Source organism: Chiloscyllium punctatum, chromosome 39 (genome assembly GCF_047496795.1).
Source record: "Chiloscyllium punctatum isolate Juve2018m chromosome 39, sChiPun1.3, whole genome shotgun sequence".
Taxonomy (NCBI): domain Eukaryota; kingdom Metazoa; phylum Chordata; class Chondrichthyes; order Orectolobiformes; family Hemiscylliidae; genus Chiloscyllium; species Chiloscyllium punctatum.
In genome coordinates this window covers 20265801-20282778 of record NC_092777.1, presented here as the reverse complement: position 1 = coordinate 20282778, position 16978 = coordinate 20265801, and the positions used below count along the sequence as shown (strand labels likewise).

The 16978-nt window shown below is 41.0% G+C and overlaps 1 protein-coding gene across 21 annotated transcripts in view; it reads right to left on the bottom strand.

Moving 5' to 3' along the window:
• LOC140463855 (putative uncharacterized protein MYH16) overlaps positions 1 to 16978 on the bottom strand; it is a 290113-nt gene that overhangs the window by 182116 nt on the left and 91019 nt on the right. For 9 of the 21 annotated variants that reach the window (XM_072558259.1, XM_072558260.1, XM_072558264.1 and 6 more), the window contains one exon: positions 1272 to 1493. The exons of 6 other annotated variants lie outside the window; for them this stretch is intronic. In XM_072558259.1, the coding sequence (XP_072414360.1) occupies positions 1272 to 1493 (222 nt within the window). Of the gene's footprint in view, positions 1 to 913; positions 941 to 1271; positions 1494 to 12952; positions 13220 to 16978 lie in introns of those variants that run through there. 6 more of the 21 variants (XM_072558280.1, XM_072558281.1, XM_072558269.1 and 3 more) reach the window with 5 other exon arrangements.

The window sequence follows — 16978 nt, the reverse complement described above, 5'->3', positions numbered from 1 at the left end:
GCATTCCCAACGCCCCTCCCCCCTACCTTTTATCTTAGCCTGCTGGACACACTTTCCTCATTCCTGAAGAAGGGCTGATGCCCGAAATGTCGATTCTCCTGTTCCTTGGATGCTGCCTGACCTGCTGCGCTTTTCCAGCAACACATTTTCAGCTCTTATCTCCTGAAACCCCATCTGGAAAGACCCATTGAGTGCAGTGGTGCAACTGCCCACTTGTGAAGGATGTAGTGATGAAATCAAAGAACTGTAACTCCCTCCAGGGCAAACACGGTGTCCCTCATTCTCAGGTACAGGGACGGTCAGGTGTTGAGTGCTATGTGCACTGCACAGAAGACGAGAGAGAGAAAAGCTAAGGATCAGCCAAGATTGTCAACATGGATGAAGTAGGCAAGGCTGGAGAGTTTGACATACAGCTGGTGTGGGCAAAGCATAGGAAGATGGCAAGAAACAGGAGGAAGATGGCAACAATCGAAAAGGTTGTTGGAAATTAAGGGGGCTTTCTTAAAAAAAAATTATTTTCTGAAGATCACTGCAGAAGAGCTGTGGTATCTACATCATTGAGCAACTCCTCAAAATCCACACCATGCTCGGCTCCTCTCTGCACATCCACTCCAAACAGTCACACAAGTTTAGCTAATTCGTGATTTTTTAAAGCGCCTCTAATGATCTAAAAGAGTTAATAATTTGTAGACTAGTTAATGAAGCACTGTTCTTAGGTAGCAACTTAATGAAAGGTTACGCATCAATTGAAACAAGTCACCTTTTTGCAGACGAGTGCAAATTCAGCCTTTAAAACTGCTCGAGAAAACAGAATTATCCGAGTTGGCCTCCTGGCGTTATCAGAAGACTGATAACATTAACCCTTTTTCGCAAAGGCACAAGGTTGTAGCCCTGATTGCTGCTAATTGCTTACCTCTGCAGGCATCCTCTACACACACTCGCCCTAAAGTCCTTTAAAATAAAAGCAAATCCTACCAACTTCCATTAGAAACAGGCTTCCCGGATTCAATCCGAATTGAAACCACTCCACAAGCACTAAATGACTCGGTTCAAGTGCAAAATTGCACTGTCACATCCCACCGCAGATATTGCAGAGGCTCATGTCTGCATTGGAGTAGGACCGCAATTATCCGGGCTGCTTATTGAATGATTAACATGCGCTGCGCTATCTACCCATTTGCCTGTACGTATGATCCAAGTGGTTTAATCCCAACACGGCGCTTCCCTTTTTGGCCCAATTAGTTTTGCGCGTTTCTCAGGTTTCCACCCACCTGCTTGTCCGTCCCCACTTTGGCGAGCATGGACTCCAACTGCTCAATGTCCGCCTTGAGGCTGCAGCACTCCGCCTCCAGCTTGTATTTCTGGGTGCTCAGTTCAGCGGCGCAGATCTCCTGGTCCAGCAGGCGCTCGTTCAGCTCCGCGACCTGTGCTTCCAGCTGCAGTTTCACCTTCAGCAACTGCGTGCAGCGCTGCTCAATGTCAGAGAGGTTCTCCTGTGAAGATGATTGGCAGCTGTTCAGGGCAGGACTCTGATGATTTACAGTCTGCATTGTCTGTGTGTGCACAGAATCAGGGGGTTGTGTGTGTGTGTGTGTGTGTGTGCGAGAGAGAGCCCTGTCAGCATTCCTCACTAAATGAAGACCAGGTTCCAATTCAGAACAGGAGAGTTGACTGTGCACAGAAAGCTAAGCTGCCAAGCCTCTTATTTTGCACTGACAGATCTAGTTACAACATCAACACACCGAACGGCTCCTTTTCGGAAGGAAAATCAGAGCTCCCATCTTCTTCTGCACTATCTGCCTTTCCCAACTATAGCTCAACGATGCAGCAAAGGGATTGTGTCCACTCTGCAAGGAGATCTTCCCACTGTCTATGTGGAGAGACAATCATTGACAACAGCTGCACGCGCTGCTTTTTAAAAGATATTAAATACCCAGACAAACGTACAGTGAAATCCAAGTGCACAGCTTTTTGCAAATATGCCTGTACATCTAATACTAGTTATGTACCATTTGTCTTTCTGTCTCGCTCTGTAAAACTGGCAAATTGCCAAACGAACAGAGGTTTATTACCTGTCAAACATAAAGGGAAACCCATTTTCTTTCAAATTCAGTAACCATTTTAATATTTTGTAAAAAAATTAGAATGGCATTTGACTTCTAACGTGCTCCTCCTGCCACCTGGTACTCTTTTTTAAAAAATCAATTACTGCTGTTCAACCTTGCACTCCTTAATCAACGGGAAACGGTGATATCACTGGACCAGTAAGTCGGGAATTCTCTGGGGATGCAAGTTCAAATCCCACAACAGATGTGGAATTTAAATTCACTCAATAAAGCTAGACTCTTGCAATGATTAGTATAAAAACATCAATTGTCATTTTAAAAAACTTGTAGTGCAGAAGTATCCTTTAGGGAAGGAAATCTGTCATCCAAACCTGATGTGACAATACTGTGGCTTCAAGTGATTTTTTTTGAGTGAAATTGAGATAGAGATGCAGAGTAGTCGGCTCCAAAGCCAATGAACTATTGGAGCGACCTTGGGTATTTCTTTAAGTTGGAACAATAGAAGCAAAGCTCCTACAGAACCAGGATTTTTTTTAGGTTTAGCATTCAGTAGTAGTTGCTGGGGTCTTGAAGCTGGATGTGGAAGCTGCTTTTCCTCTCTTTGTTAGGCTAAAAGCTGGGGTGTTCTTCCTGCTGCTAGAATTGCATGTGAGACAATTAATTTTACAAAATTTGACTTTGTCAAGGGTGTGTTTATGGAATGTTACTATACTGAAACATTTAATTTGTAGTAGTTAATATATATTATTTTGTTAAATATTTTGATAGGGTGAAGTCAATTCTTTTTATTTTGTCTGTAATTTAATTAGAGTGTATATAATGCATTTTTTTCAAGCCTGGTGGTTTGACCAATCCAATTGCATTCGGAACACAACGCCTTACATTTACTTTTAAAATAAGACAAAGTTAGGGTCTAGACTATCTTCTGAATATATTTTGAGGAGTTTGATCTGATCCATAACAAACTGGGGGCTCTTGTCAGGTTAAATTTGTCTAATTTCAAGTTGGGTTGAGGATTATTGGACTCGAAGGCAGTGAGTGTTGGTGTTCTCTTTCAGATGTTGAATTCGGCTAGTTTAAATAGGGTGTGCCATGTGTAATAATAGCTCTTTCAGTCACTAAGAGTTTCCTGTGACTGGACTAAGTCAATTTGGGAGTTTTTCTGTCAGCCAGGCAAAGAGTTTGGAATTGGCAAACTGGCTGGAGTTGGGGGTTGCTTTTGCCCACGTGAAAAGGGAAGGTAATTGCAGCAATAGCTCGACATTTACGATTGCCAGAAATGCCGTCATTTGAATTATTGGAAATGGCTAAAGTTCAAATGCAAATGAGGCAGCTTGAACAAGAAAAGAAAATGAAAGACTTTGAATTACGTTTAAAAGCAGAAGAAACAAAGGAATGGAAGGCCCCAGCAAAAGAAAGGGAGAAAGAGAGAGAAACAAAATGGAGAAAGAAAGAGCTTTTGAATTAGACGTCGGAACCAAAAACTCAACCCTAAAATGGTGGAGGTAGGGGTGAAAACTTGGAATTGTGATGAGCATAGTGATGGAGAGCAATCCCATCATAGGCAAAGGCCTGGTGGGGTCTGTTTAAATATGTCCAAGCATTCCCAAAGTTCATTGAGAAGCAATGCAGAAATTGTTTTCATTTCATTTGAGGAAGTAGTTAAATAACATGGCTGGTGACCATGTGGGTATGTTGATCCAAACAAAGTTGGTAGATAGAGCTAGTAAGATGCCTTACTGGCAGAGGAGATATCTGGGGAGTATAATGAGGTGAAAACAGCTATTTTAAGTGCATATGAACTAACACCAGAAACCTATAGACAATGCTTTAGGAATCTAAGGAGGGAACCTGGTCAAAGGTACATAGAGTTTGAAAGGATCAAACAAAGTAGTTTTGATAGGTGGTTAAGGGCATTGAAAATATATCAAATGTATGACGCTTATGGAGAAGCCATTATTTTGGAGGAGTTTCAAAATTCATTTTCTGAAGTCATGAGAACTCATGTGGAAGAGCAGAGAGTTGAGGCTGCAAGATTAGCAGCATAAATGGCAGGTCATAAATTAGAGTTTGGCTTCTGATTTCCAATTTCAATCTGTGAGGGATAGAAATTGGGGGAAAGAGAAATCCTCAGGTAATAAGGGAAAAGGAGATCTCATTGAAGATAGTCAACCACAGGGTAGAAAGGAAACTCATGAGGGGAAAAGAGTAGTAAAAAAGCTCAGATGTTTTCACTGTATTAAAGTAGGCCACATGAACTCAGTGTTAGTGGTGTAAAAACAGTAGTGGGAAGACAGATGTGGGAAAACAGGATCCACCAGTGAATTTTGTTGAAGTGGTCAAGGAAAGAAGCAGAAACTAAAAGGCTGCAAAAGAATGTCAAGGGTTGGTTGAGAACAAAGAGCCAGATCTCTGAATAATTTTCCTGCGTGGATAAGGTTTACTCATATACACCAGGAAGAGCAGGTAAAGAAATTAAGACTTTTAGAGATATGTGAGCAAGTCAATCTTTGATGGTGAGAGATGAAGAGTTATGTAATTTGGAAGGAGTACTGCCCAGTAGAGGTGAAAATATGTGGAATTCATGGTTGGAAAAGCAGTCTACCATTATAAAAAGTGAGGTCGGAGAGTCCAGTGAAAAGTGGTGAAATCGTGGAAGGAGTAATAGAGAAATTCTCAGTTCTGGGAATGCAGTTTATCCTTGGTAATTTTATAGCTGGATCACAAGTGGGAGTGGTGCCTTCTGTGGGAGAAAAACCAGTGGAAAATTAAGCAACTGAGGTATTATAGAAGGTATATCCTGGTATTTTTCCTGACTGTGTGGTGACAAGGTCACAAAAGCACAGGTGGAATCAGGAAGAGAAATTGAAGTATAAAGATAAGGAAGTTGAAGTTCAATATCAGAGGATATGTTTGATCAGATGATTGAGTAAAAATACAAAATCAGGTGGAGGACAAAGTGGATAATTTTAGTTCAGCGAAATTAGCTGAATTACAACAAAGAGGAAAAACTAAAACAGTTGTATCAAAAAACGTACACAAAAAGAATTTGTTTATCCTAGAATGTTACTGTCTTAAAAATGAAGTCTTGATGAGGAAATGGAGACAATCACCTATTCAACGAGATGAGAAATGGACAGAGGTTCATCAAGTTGTATTACTGGTCGGCTATAGAAAGGAGGTGTTCCAGGCAGCACATGAATTACCAGTAGGAGGTCATTTGGCAATAAGGAAAATTCAAGCCAAAATGCAAAAACATTTTATTGGCCTGGACTGCATAAGGATATAGCTGAATTTTGCCAGACATGTCACACGTGTCAGGTAATTGAAAAACCTCAGGCAGTAATAAAACCAGCATCCTTAATAGCTATTCCTACATTTGAGGAGCATTTTACACAGGTCTTAATTGATTGCATAGGATCCCTACCTAAAACAAAAGTGGGAATCAATACGTGTTGGCCATAATGGATATGTGTCCTAAATTTCCAGAGGCCATTCCATTGCACAGTATCACGGATAAAAGAATTGTATACAAGTTACTCTCCTTTTTACTAGATACAGACTGCCCACCGAAATACAATCAATCAAGTTTTACATCAAAATTATTCAGGGAAGCCATAGATAGCTTAGGAATCAATCCAAATCCAATGCATACCATCCAGAATTGCAGGGAGCTTTACAAGGGTGGCATCAAACTTTTAAAAACAATGTTGACGGTTTATAGTCAAGACTATGCAGAGGATTGGGATAAAGGAATTCTATTTGTTTGTTTTGCAATTAGGGATGCATCTAATGAAGCAACTAAATTCAGTCCATTTGAATTCGTTTTTGGGCATGAGGTGAGAGGACCACTAAAATTAATTAAGGAGAAATTGACGATTCAGAGTTCACATGACCTGTCAAATTTTAGGGAACGATTAACTACAGCAGCTGACTTGGCTAGACAGCATTTGAAAGTAACACAGTATGTGAAGAAAGAGGAAGCAGACAAGAAATTAAAAATTCACAATTTTGTTAGTAGAGATAAAGTGTTGGTGTTACTCCCAGTGATAAGCGAACCTTTAAAGGCAAGATTTGGTGGGCATTATCAAATCAAAATTGAGTGTCATAGCGTCATAGAGTCATAGGCTCCTCTGGAACAGAGATGGCCCTTTGCCCAAACTGGTACATGCAGACCAAAATGTCTATCCACGCTAACCCCATTTCCCTGCATTTGGTCCATATCTTTCTAATCCTTTCCTCTCTATGTATTTGTCCAAATGTCTTTTAAATGTTGTTAATGTACCTGCGTCAACCACTTCCACTGGCAGCTCATTCCATATGCATACCAGCCTCTGTGTAAAAAAAGTTGTCCCTCATGTTCCCTTTTATTCTTTCCCCTCTGACCTTAAAGTGATGCCGTCTCATCCTCGATTATCCAACCCTGTGAAAAAGGCTGAGTGTATTCACCCTAATCATGCCTCTCATGACTTTATATACCTCTGTAAGGTCCTACCTCAGTCTCCTACGCTCTAAAGAAAGAAATCCTAACTTGTCCAACCTCTCCTTATAATTCAGATCATTGAGTCCAGGCAACATCATTGTAAATTTCTTCTGCACTCTTTCCTGGTTAATAGCATCCTTCCTATAATAAGGTGACCAAAACTGAACACAATACTCTCTAGTGTGGCCTCATTAATGTCCTGTATAACTACAACATAACTTTCCAACTTTGATACTCAATACCCTGACTGATGAAGGTCAGCACGCCAAAAGCCTTCTTCACTGCCCTGTCTACCTGTGACTCCACTTTCAGAGAACCGTGCATCTGATCACCAAGGTCCCTTTGTTCCTCCACACTCCTTAAGGCCCTACCATTCACCCTGAAACTCCTGCCTTGATTCGACTTTCCAAAATGCAAGACCTCACTCTTCTTTATATTAAACTCCATTTGCCATTTGTCAACCCACTTCCCCCACTGATAAAGATCCTGCTGCAATTTCTGAGAACCTTCCTCACTGTCTATGATTTTTACACAGAGAATTGTGGGAGCGTGGAATGCGTTGCCAGCAGCAGTTGTGGAAGCGAGGTCACTGGGGATATTTAAGAGACTGCTGGGCATGCATATGGTCACAGAAATTTGAGGGTTCATACATTAGGTTTACCTTACATGAGGATCAATGGTCAGCACAACATCGTGGGCTGAAGGGCCTGTTCTGTGCTGTACTGTTCTATGTTCTATATTCTATGATACTGCCTATTTTAGTATCATCAAACTTATTAATCATGTCTTGTACATTCTCATCGAAATCATTGATATAAATAACAAATAGTAATGAACTCAGCACTGATCTCTGAGGCACTTCACTAGTCACAGGTCTCCAGTCCAACAAGCATCCTTCCATTATTACCCTCTACTTCCTATTATCGAGCCAATTTGCTCTGGATTCCATGCGATCTAACCTTCGAGAGCAGCATACCCTGTGGAACCTTATCAAAGGCCTTACTGAAATCCATACAGACTACATCTACCAGCCTGTCCTCGTCAACCTTTCTGGTCACTTCATCAAAGAACTCTAACAAATCTATGAGGTTTTGTCTCCCACTCACAAAGTCATACTGACTATTCCTAATGAAACCCTGTCTTTCCAAATGCATGTACTTTATAGCTTATCTCTCAAGTAACTTATCCACCACTTCTCGAATAATGGCCTGACATTCGTTACCCTCCAATCTCCTGGGACCTCACCCATGGCTAATGATGATGCAAAAACATCAGCCAGGGCCCCCGCAATTTCTTCTGTAGTTTCTTGCAGTGTTCTTAGATATATCTGGTCAGGACCAGGAGATTTATCCACCTTCATACATTCTAATACATCCAACACCTCCTCTACCCTGTGATATGGAGTGAGGTGAATTATTTAATAGAAACACCAGATTGTTAGATTTTTTTGAGTGTAGCATATGAATATGCTCAAAATGTAGTTTGAGAGGGAAGGAGAACAAAAGGAAGATGTGGTACTGGTTATAAGAGTGAAGAACCAAGTTCAGAGGATTCTAAATTGGACATACCTCAAATTAAATTGGACAATGAGGAAGTTCTCAAAATTTGGGATAATTATTTAATTACCTTCCAGAAGAAAATTAAAATGTCCGAAAAGAGTTTTTATAATGACATGAAAAGATAAGTGGAAATAAGCTGGGAAGTACGAATCTGATTATACATGATGTAGACATTTAATTAAGCAACATCCCCCCTTATAGGCTTGACCATCTAAAGTTGGTACAAGTTCAAAAAGAATTTTAATACATGCTCAAAAACAATATAATCGAAGTGAGTTGCATCCAGAGTAATGGTGCCAAAACCAAATGGTATCCAATGGCTATGTATGGACTATGGTAAAGTCAATGCAGTTACAACATCTGATTCATGTCCTATTCTATGTTTGGAAAACTGTACTGAGAAAGTAGGACAAGCAAATCATGTTTCTAAGTTGGACATTTTCATAGGATACTGACAGGTGCCTTTATTGGAAAGAGTGAAGGAAATTTCAGCTTTACGACATCAAGTGGACTACACAAGTTTAAAGTCATGCCATTTCAAAGCCACATTTCAAAGACTAACCAATAACTTCATTTCAGGATTACCCAAATGTGTGGTGAATGGCGATGATCTGGTGATTTTTAGTCACACATGAAAGGAACGTATAGAGCTTCTATCGGAATTGTTTGATCGACTTTGGGATAAAGGCATGGTGGTCAACCTGACTAAGAATGAGTTCGCAAAAGCTCAGGTCACATTCCTGGGCTATATTATTGGACATTGACAAATGGCCCTACAGGATGAGAAAACAAAGGGTATTAGGGCGTTTCCTATAACATCGATGAAGAGTGATTCCTGGGACTGAGTGGTTTTATTGGATATTCATACTGAATTTTAGCAGTGTGGCTGTTCCATTGATTGACTTGTTGAAGAAGTGCAGAAAATTTCAGTGGACTGAGGAATGTCAGAAGGCATTTGACAGCCTGAAAGTTGTATTAATCACCACCCCAGTGTTAGCCACACCTAACTACGCAGAACAATTAGGGGTGGCTATTGATATGAGTGATAGGTGTCAGTGCTGCACACTTGCAAGAAGATGATGAGAAGACACAAAGATCTATTGGGTACTTTTTCCAGAAAATTGAATAATCATCAGTAGAAATATTCCCCAATTGAGAACGAGTCCTTGAGTTTAGTGTTGTCATTGCAACATTTCAACATTTACATTGCAAGTAATGTGTCTGAGACAAATGAATATACTGATTATAACATCTGAAAGTTTTTAGCAAATTTAAGGATAAAAATTTCAGATTGTTTAGATGAAGCTTATTATTGCAGCCATTCAATTTGAAAATTATACCTGTGTCCGGATGAGAGAATGTAATTGCCGACACGTTGTTGTGTCTTTGATGAAGGACGATGGAGGCATTCGGTTGCAGCAAAAAGGAAAGGCCTGAAATGGACTGGATTAGTGAATGTTTGCATGGTTAGAATCAATATAATATATGTGTTGAAATGAACTAATGAAGCAAAACTAAAGGTTTTTAAAAATCGTTATGTACTGATAGTTTGTTTTGTTAAGGGAAGACTTGAGAGTATACTATGACTTTTAAGATGTGTTTTGTCCTTTTATTTATGAAGAAAGGTTGAGGCTGAGGTGAAGAGCAGTCTGTTCCAAAGCCAATAAGGTAGACAGCTTGTAAGGCCTTGGGTTTGTTTTTTAATTTGAAACAATAGAAGCAGCCTGAGTGGGTGGAGTCAAGTTCCCACAGAACCAGGATCTTTTTATTTTACTTTTAGCCTTCTATAACAGTTGCTGGGGTCTTGAATCTGGGTGTGGAAGCTGTTTCTCATCTCCCTGTTACAGCTAAAAGCTGCAGTTGTCTTCCTGCTGCTAGAATTGCATGTGAGCAATCTATTTTACTGAATTTGCCTTTGACAAGGGTGTGTTTATGGGATGTTACTGTCTTGGTGTAGTTAATTAGTAGTAGTTTATATCTATTATTCTGTTAAGCATTTCAATAAAGTTACAATTAAGCTAATTCCTTTACTTCTGTTTTCACTGTATTCTAATTGTAGTGTATGAATAAAGTATGTTTTGTTTCAAGCTTGGTAGTTTGACCAATTGAATTGCATCCAAAGAAATTCAAGTCTAGACTATCTTATTAATATATTTTGAGGGGTTTTGGTCTGGTCCATAACACTGACCTGGCCTAAATTTGACTCCAGACCCTCAACAACTGCCTTTGAAATGACCTAGTGAAACACTCTGTTCAGGGTAAGTGAAATCGGGTAAAAATATTGGTTTGGCCCACATCTGATCAAAAAATAAACAAAAGCTACTAACCTTTCCTAAAAAAAATGCAAAAAATGGAATGCTGTATGCTGGTAGGAACACTGGCCTGGGTGAGGTTGAGCTTAATTAACTTGTTCTGTATAGCTGAAGCTGTCAGATTCTGCGACTGTGCTTAAGGACTCTTAACCCTAACAGTTTCTTTACATCATCAGGCTCTGCTGCTTTTCTTGGATATGTCTCCTCCTGATGCCATTAATTTAAAGAAACATCACAAAGTTGGAAATGAATCAGAATATTGCTTACTTTAATAATTCCTGACAAGATTCCCCACCCGCCTTCCCTAAATGTACTGGTGAGAATTCCACAGCCACTACTGGTTCAGCAGTGCATATGAAAGTGGACATATTCAGTACAAGCTGGGGCAATGTGTGCCAGGATATTTAATCGTGGTAATCGCTGCAGCTGACTTTGAGCTTGGTATCACTTGATGTCTGCACACAAGGGTTTTCCAGTGTTTAGGTCTCTAGATTAGGATTTGGTGGTAATGAGTTGATATTCTACCTGATTGTCTAGCCTTTTCCATCTCTTCCAGCCCTTCCTGATGCCAGAGTTGAGGATTTTGAAAGGGAACTAAATTAGAGTTTCAATATGGATCTTGGCATTAATACAACTCAAAACAGAAAGGCAAATCTCTTAAAGCAAGCAACTTTTTTTCAAATCTGACAGTAGAGTCAGAGTTCATTTGTCCTTTTACACTGGTGCTGCCTTTTTGAAATGGCTGTTGAATTGGTTCTTTCATCCATAGACATGGAAAATGTGCCTTTTGTGTTATTTATTTATTTTTTCAAGTTACTATCAATCTGCATCCATCAACCTGTCCTTCGGTATGTTCAAGATCACGGAATGTGTGAGGGTGTAGGCCATTCAACTTTTCAAATGAACATCATTACCTATTGCCAATCTCCAGTCTTTTTCCCCATACCATTTCGGATAATTTCTATCCAAGTAATTACCTCATATATTTTTGAGTGCCTCAGTTGAATTCACTATGGAAAACAATTTTCCAATTTTTGCAAACAGAAATACAGAAAAACATTTTTTAAAAAACAGCCTGTTTGTAACCAACCTATTCAGACAAGTTAAGACACATCTCTGTACAGGTGGAATTTGAATCTCAACCTCTTGTCCAGTGATAAGGACACTACACTGCGCCCTAAGAACCTAGAATAGTACTGTACAGTAACTAAAATAATAACTTCATTAAAAACAAAGAATCAAATTGTGTTCAAAAATCCAAGGTTTTTTTGTTATCGAAGCTTTTTTAAAAAATGGTTGACACATGTTGCCACTTGTGCAGACTGATAATTAAACAAAATCAGAATTTCACACTTCTAATTCTGAATTTTGTATTTAATCTCTACTGCGTTTGCAGTTTACACAAAAGACTAAGAGCAATGTAGCTATAAGCCCAGTGAATTTCACGAAAACAGAAACATAAGAATTGCCTGGGAAACTCAAACACCAAGCACACTTAATATATTTGACTGTCAAGACAACCAGACATTTGTGAAGCACTGGCCTGTGGGAAGCCTGCAAATCATTGGTGCTTAAAAAAATAAAATCATAGAAATTAGTTACTGTGAATAGATAGACCAACGGGAACTAGTTATTAATTCTCAGATGCTCTAGAATCAGGAAACTTTGTATCTCTGTAAACATGATGTGTGAGATCAACAGGGGAATGAGTTATGCAGCGACTGTAGACTGCTGGGAAACCAGCTGACACAGATAGCCAAGGAGCATAAGCAAACAGATTCAAGGAGATCAAACATTTATCTCACAGATTTAAACTATGGTACTACACTCAGCTGTGTGTGCTGTATCCTGGCAGAATCTCTCAAGCGCTAACTCAACCATGTTCACAGCATCGGATTCAGTGCACTCCAGAACTTTAATCATTGGAAGAAATATTTACATCTTCCCATCTTTGTCCCTTTTGAAGTATGCCAACAACCCTTTGCACTGCAACTAAAGGGTTAAGTGATCACAAACCTCATCAATATCGATAACTTTAATCTGCTGCACCAACACTCAGAAAGGTCGATCAGAATTACCCTTGCCAAAATGTAAAAAAAAATGCTTCAACCCTGCCTTGATATCCACAACTCTAGACCCCTGTTTAAAATAGATTATAATGTTCGATTTTCAATCAGATGAAAAAAACATTGTGACTTCTAATGACTTTCATTCAAACATATGAAATAAACAGTTTCTAAGAAACTATTCTGCCACGCAAACCCCAAAGAGTTAAATTCTGAATGCTCAGGGGAGGCTGAACTTATGCCTACTGAGCAACTAACAAGCCAACTGTGTTCAATTACAGTGTACCTCGCTAGCAAGCTTAGTGCAATCTGCTTCAAGTTTTCTTTTCCTCCCAAGGCTTTATCATTGGCCATTATACAGCGGGTTCGAACAGTGCCCTTATTCTTCCACACAGGCTAGGTGAAAGGGATGAAAGAAAGTAAGCTGTTGCAGAGGGCGAATTTGCAAGTGAAAGGGAATACGTACAGCGGCGATCCTCTCCTCCAAGGTCACGCTGTAGTTATCCCAGTCTAGATCTTCTGGTTCAGGCTCCAGTTCCACTCCGTCAGCTGCTTCTGACTCATCGGACAGAGACCGTGATCTCCGCAAGCTCCGAATTCCTGACATTTCTCGGCTGCCTAGCTTTGAGCCCCTGACTTCAAAGTGCACACCTGCCTGTCTGGCTGACTAGTGCAGCAAGAGCAAGGCAAGGCTCGGCTTGACTTACTGAGACGGGAGAACTGCAGCGGCGGAAGCCTCCCAGCTCAGAAAGGTGGCCAGCTTCTCCCTGCAGCTACACCTTACAGCTCAACCCTCCGAGACTTTGTTTTGTCTTTGTTGATCTTTTTTTTTCCTGTGGATACCTTTGCTCTCCCCTTCTCTCTCTCTCTCTCTCTGCTCACTGCCTCAAACATGTGCCATCAGAGTCAAACAACCACTTTTTGCTATTTGGCACTTTCACTTGTCAAAGACGTTGAGGCAAAGCAAGCTGACTCAGCACCTCACGGAAGGAGACTAGCCATCAGGGAAGTTTTTGTTATCAATGGGAGCTCTAGTGCCCCTCCAGACCCCACACACTATGCAGTTCCTTTTTTTTATTTTGTGTTGCATTTTATCAAACCAACTATTTGGTGCAGATATTCTATTCAGAAACCATGTCTCCTACCTCGGAAGCCCTCAGGCTATGTTTTTAAGAATACAATAAGTGAATGTTTAGAGGCCTAATGAATCAATAGGTGGCAACTTACAGCACCATTCACAGAAAACAGAATATTCTTTGCCTGTATCAAAGGTCCTGGTAAATTCATGATATATTTCTTCATGTAAAATCAGAAATTATATTACATCAAGAAAATGACCATTATTCCACAAATATTATTCCCTGGAAGCTAATACCTGGCAACATATGAAACTGCTTTATATGTTCAACAGCTGACATTTTAAAACTATATTCACATGTGTTTCAGAACAGTGTAGAATCGAGTCAGCATTATAAGGTCTTTGAAGCCTGCTTCATCATTCTTAATGTTAGCCCCTAACAAAGTTATGAATTAGGACTAGGCAATTTGACCCCTCAATTCTATCCCAACATTCGATGAAATCAGTGCTGATCTAATTGTGGCCTCAATTTCACATTCCCACCTATCTCCGATAAATCCAGACTCACTAATTGTTAATCAAGAATCTATCTGCCTCTGCTTGATAGTATTCATTGACCCTACCTTCACTGCTCACTGGGAAAAGGATTTCAAAGCATTATGATTTATTGAGAGAGAAAGGAAATTCTCCTTAACTCTGTCTTAAATGGGAGACCCCTTATTCTGATCTGTGCGCTCTAGTTCTAGTCTCTTCCATAGGCGGCCATGTTTTTAGCATCCTCAGGATCTTATATATTGAAAGATTTTCACCCCTCATTTTTATCCATAAGACACAGGTCCAGCCTGTCCAAACATTTACTCATTAGGGAAACACCGTCTTACTATGTATTAGTATCAAGTGAACCTTCTCAATACTGCATCAGGAGATCAAACCTTTCACGGTACTCAATAGTTTAGCAGCACACTTTACAATTGTGGCAAAACATCCCAACTTCTACAATTCCAATCCCTTTGCAATGAACAACAACATTCCATTTATCTTCCTAATCGTTTGGTGTGCCTGCACACAAAGTTTATGTGGTTCGTGCACCAAGATGCTCTTATCCTTCATACCCATATCAGAGCTTTGCAATCTCTCTCCATTTTAATAATATGCTGCTTTTTTAAAAAAAAAATTCTTTTGGCCAAAGTGGACAAGTTCACATTTTCCTACTTTAAGCTCCACATGCTAAATGTTTGATTGAAACTGTTCTTTGTGACAGTAAATGTGCCACTATAAAAGCAAAGTATAATGATCCGTGAGTGTTTTTATAACCAGAGTTCTGCTTCCACGGTGATTCTGCATTGATCAGAAACAGATCTGTTGTATTTTCATGACCGAAAGCAACAAATGCTGGCAATCACAATGGGTCAGGCAAGCCACTAGCTTGTTCTCTCTCCATGGACGTTGCCTGACCAGCTGTGATTTCCAGCATTTGTTGTTTTCAGTAAGGATTCCAGTATCTACAATAATTTGCTCCGATGTTGTATTTTTATGATGTATATTAGTATGATCTCAGCTGGTTAATAGATTCCAGACTGAAATCTAGCTTGATAGATCATATTTTGATTTGCTTTGTCCATTTAACAAGGTTGCCCTTCATTGAAAGATAGGTCGATAATGTTGATGATTTGGTTTTAACAATAAAAGAGGAGGTTTTTTTTCCTGCAGAAGTATAGATGATAAACCAAAATATCATCTGGTTTTAGTATCAAGTGAACCTTCTCTAGGTTGCATCAGGAGACCAAAACTTTCACAGTACTCCATTGTTTCAGCAGCACCCTTTACAATTATGGCAAAATGTCCCAACTTTTACAATTCTAATCAGTTTGCAATGAACAACAACATTCCATTGCAATGGAATAAAGCTATTTATATAAAACATATTCAAAAGGTTTTCAAATAGACAGTAAAAATACAAGGTAAGATGTTTTCACCATCCCTCCAGACCTCCCACTCACTGAGGACGAACGATCAGTCCTCAGCAAAGGACTCACCTTCATCCCCCTCCATCCACGCATCAATGAATTTAATACATGACGTGACATCGAACAATTCTTCCGTCGCCTCCGCCTCTGAGCTTACTTTCACAATCAGGACTCCCGCCCACCTTCCGAGGACCCCTTCGCCCACCTCCAACACACTGCATCCACCTGGACACCCCGCGCTGGCCTATTACCTGCCCTCGACCTCTTCATTTCCAACTGCCGCCGGGACATTAACCGCCTCAACCTGTCGTCCCCCCTCCCCCACTCCAACCTCTCACCCTCACATTGCGCAGCCCTCCAATCCCTCTGCTCCAATCCCAACCTCACCATCAAGCCAGCGGATAAAGGGGGCGCAGTGGTAGTCTGGCACACTGACCTCTACACCGCTGAAGCCAAACGCCAACTCGAGGACACCTCTTCCTACTGCTCCCTCGACCATGACCCCACCCCCCATCACCAAACCATCATCTCCCAGACCATACAGAACCTCATCACCTCAGGAGATCTCCCACCCATAGCTTCCAACTTCATAGTCCGGGAACCCCGCACTGCCCGGTTCTACCTCCTTCCCAAGATCCACAAGCCTGACCACCCTGGCCGACCCATTGTCTCAGCATGCTCCTGCCCCACTGAACTCATCTCTACCTACCTTGACACTGTCCTATTCCCCCTAGTCCAGACACCACCCACGCCCTCCACCTCCTCCAAGACTTCCGTTTCCCCGGCCCCCAGCGCCTTATCTTCACCATGGATATCCAATCCCTCTACACCTCCATTCGCCATGACCAGGGCCTCCAAGCCCTCCGTTTTTTCCTCTCCAGACATCCCCAACAGTACCCCTCCACTGACACTCTCATTCGTTTGGCCGAACTGGTCCTCACCCTTAACAATTTCTCCTTTGCATCCTCCCACTTCCTCCAGTCCAAAGGCGTAGCCATGGGCACACGTATGGGCCCCAGCTATGCCTGTCTCTTTGTTGGCTATGTAGAACAGTTGATCTTCCGTAATTACACCGGCACCACTCCCCACCTCTTCCTCCGCTACATTGATGACTGCATTGGCGCCACCTCGTGCTCCCGCGAGGAGGTTGAGCAATTCATCAACTTCACCAACACATTCCACCCTGACCTTAAATTTACCTGGACTATCTCTGACACCTCGCTCCCCTTCCTGGACCTCTCCATCTCCATTAGTGACGACCGACTTGACACTGACATTTTTTACAAACCCACTGACTCCCATAGCTACCTGGATTATACCTCTTCCCACCCTATCTCTTGCAAAAATGCCATCCCGTATTCCCAATTTCTCCGCCTCCGCCGTATCTGCTCCCAGGAGGACCAGTTCCACCATAGGACACACCAGATGGCCTCCTTCTTTAGAGACG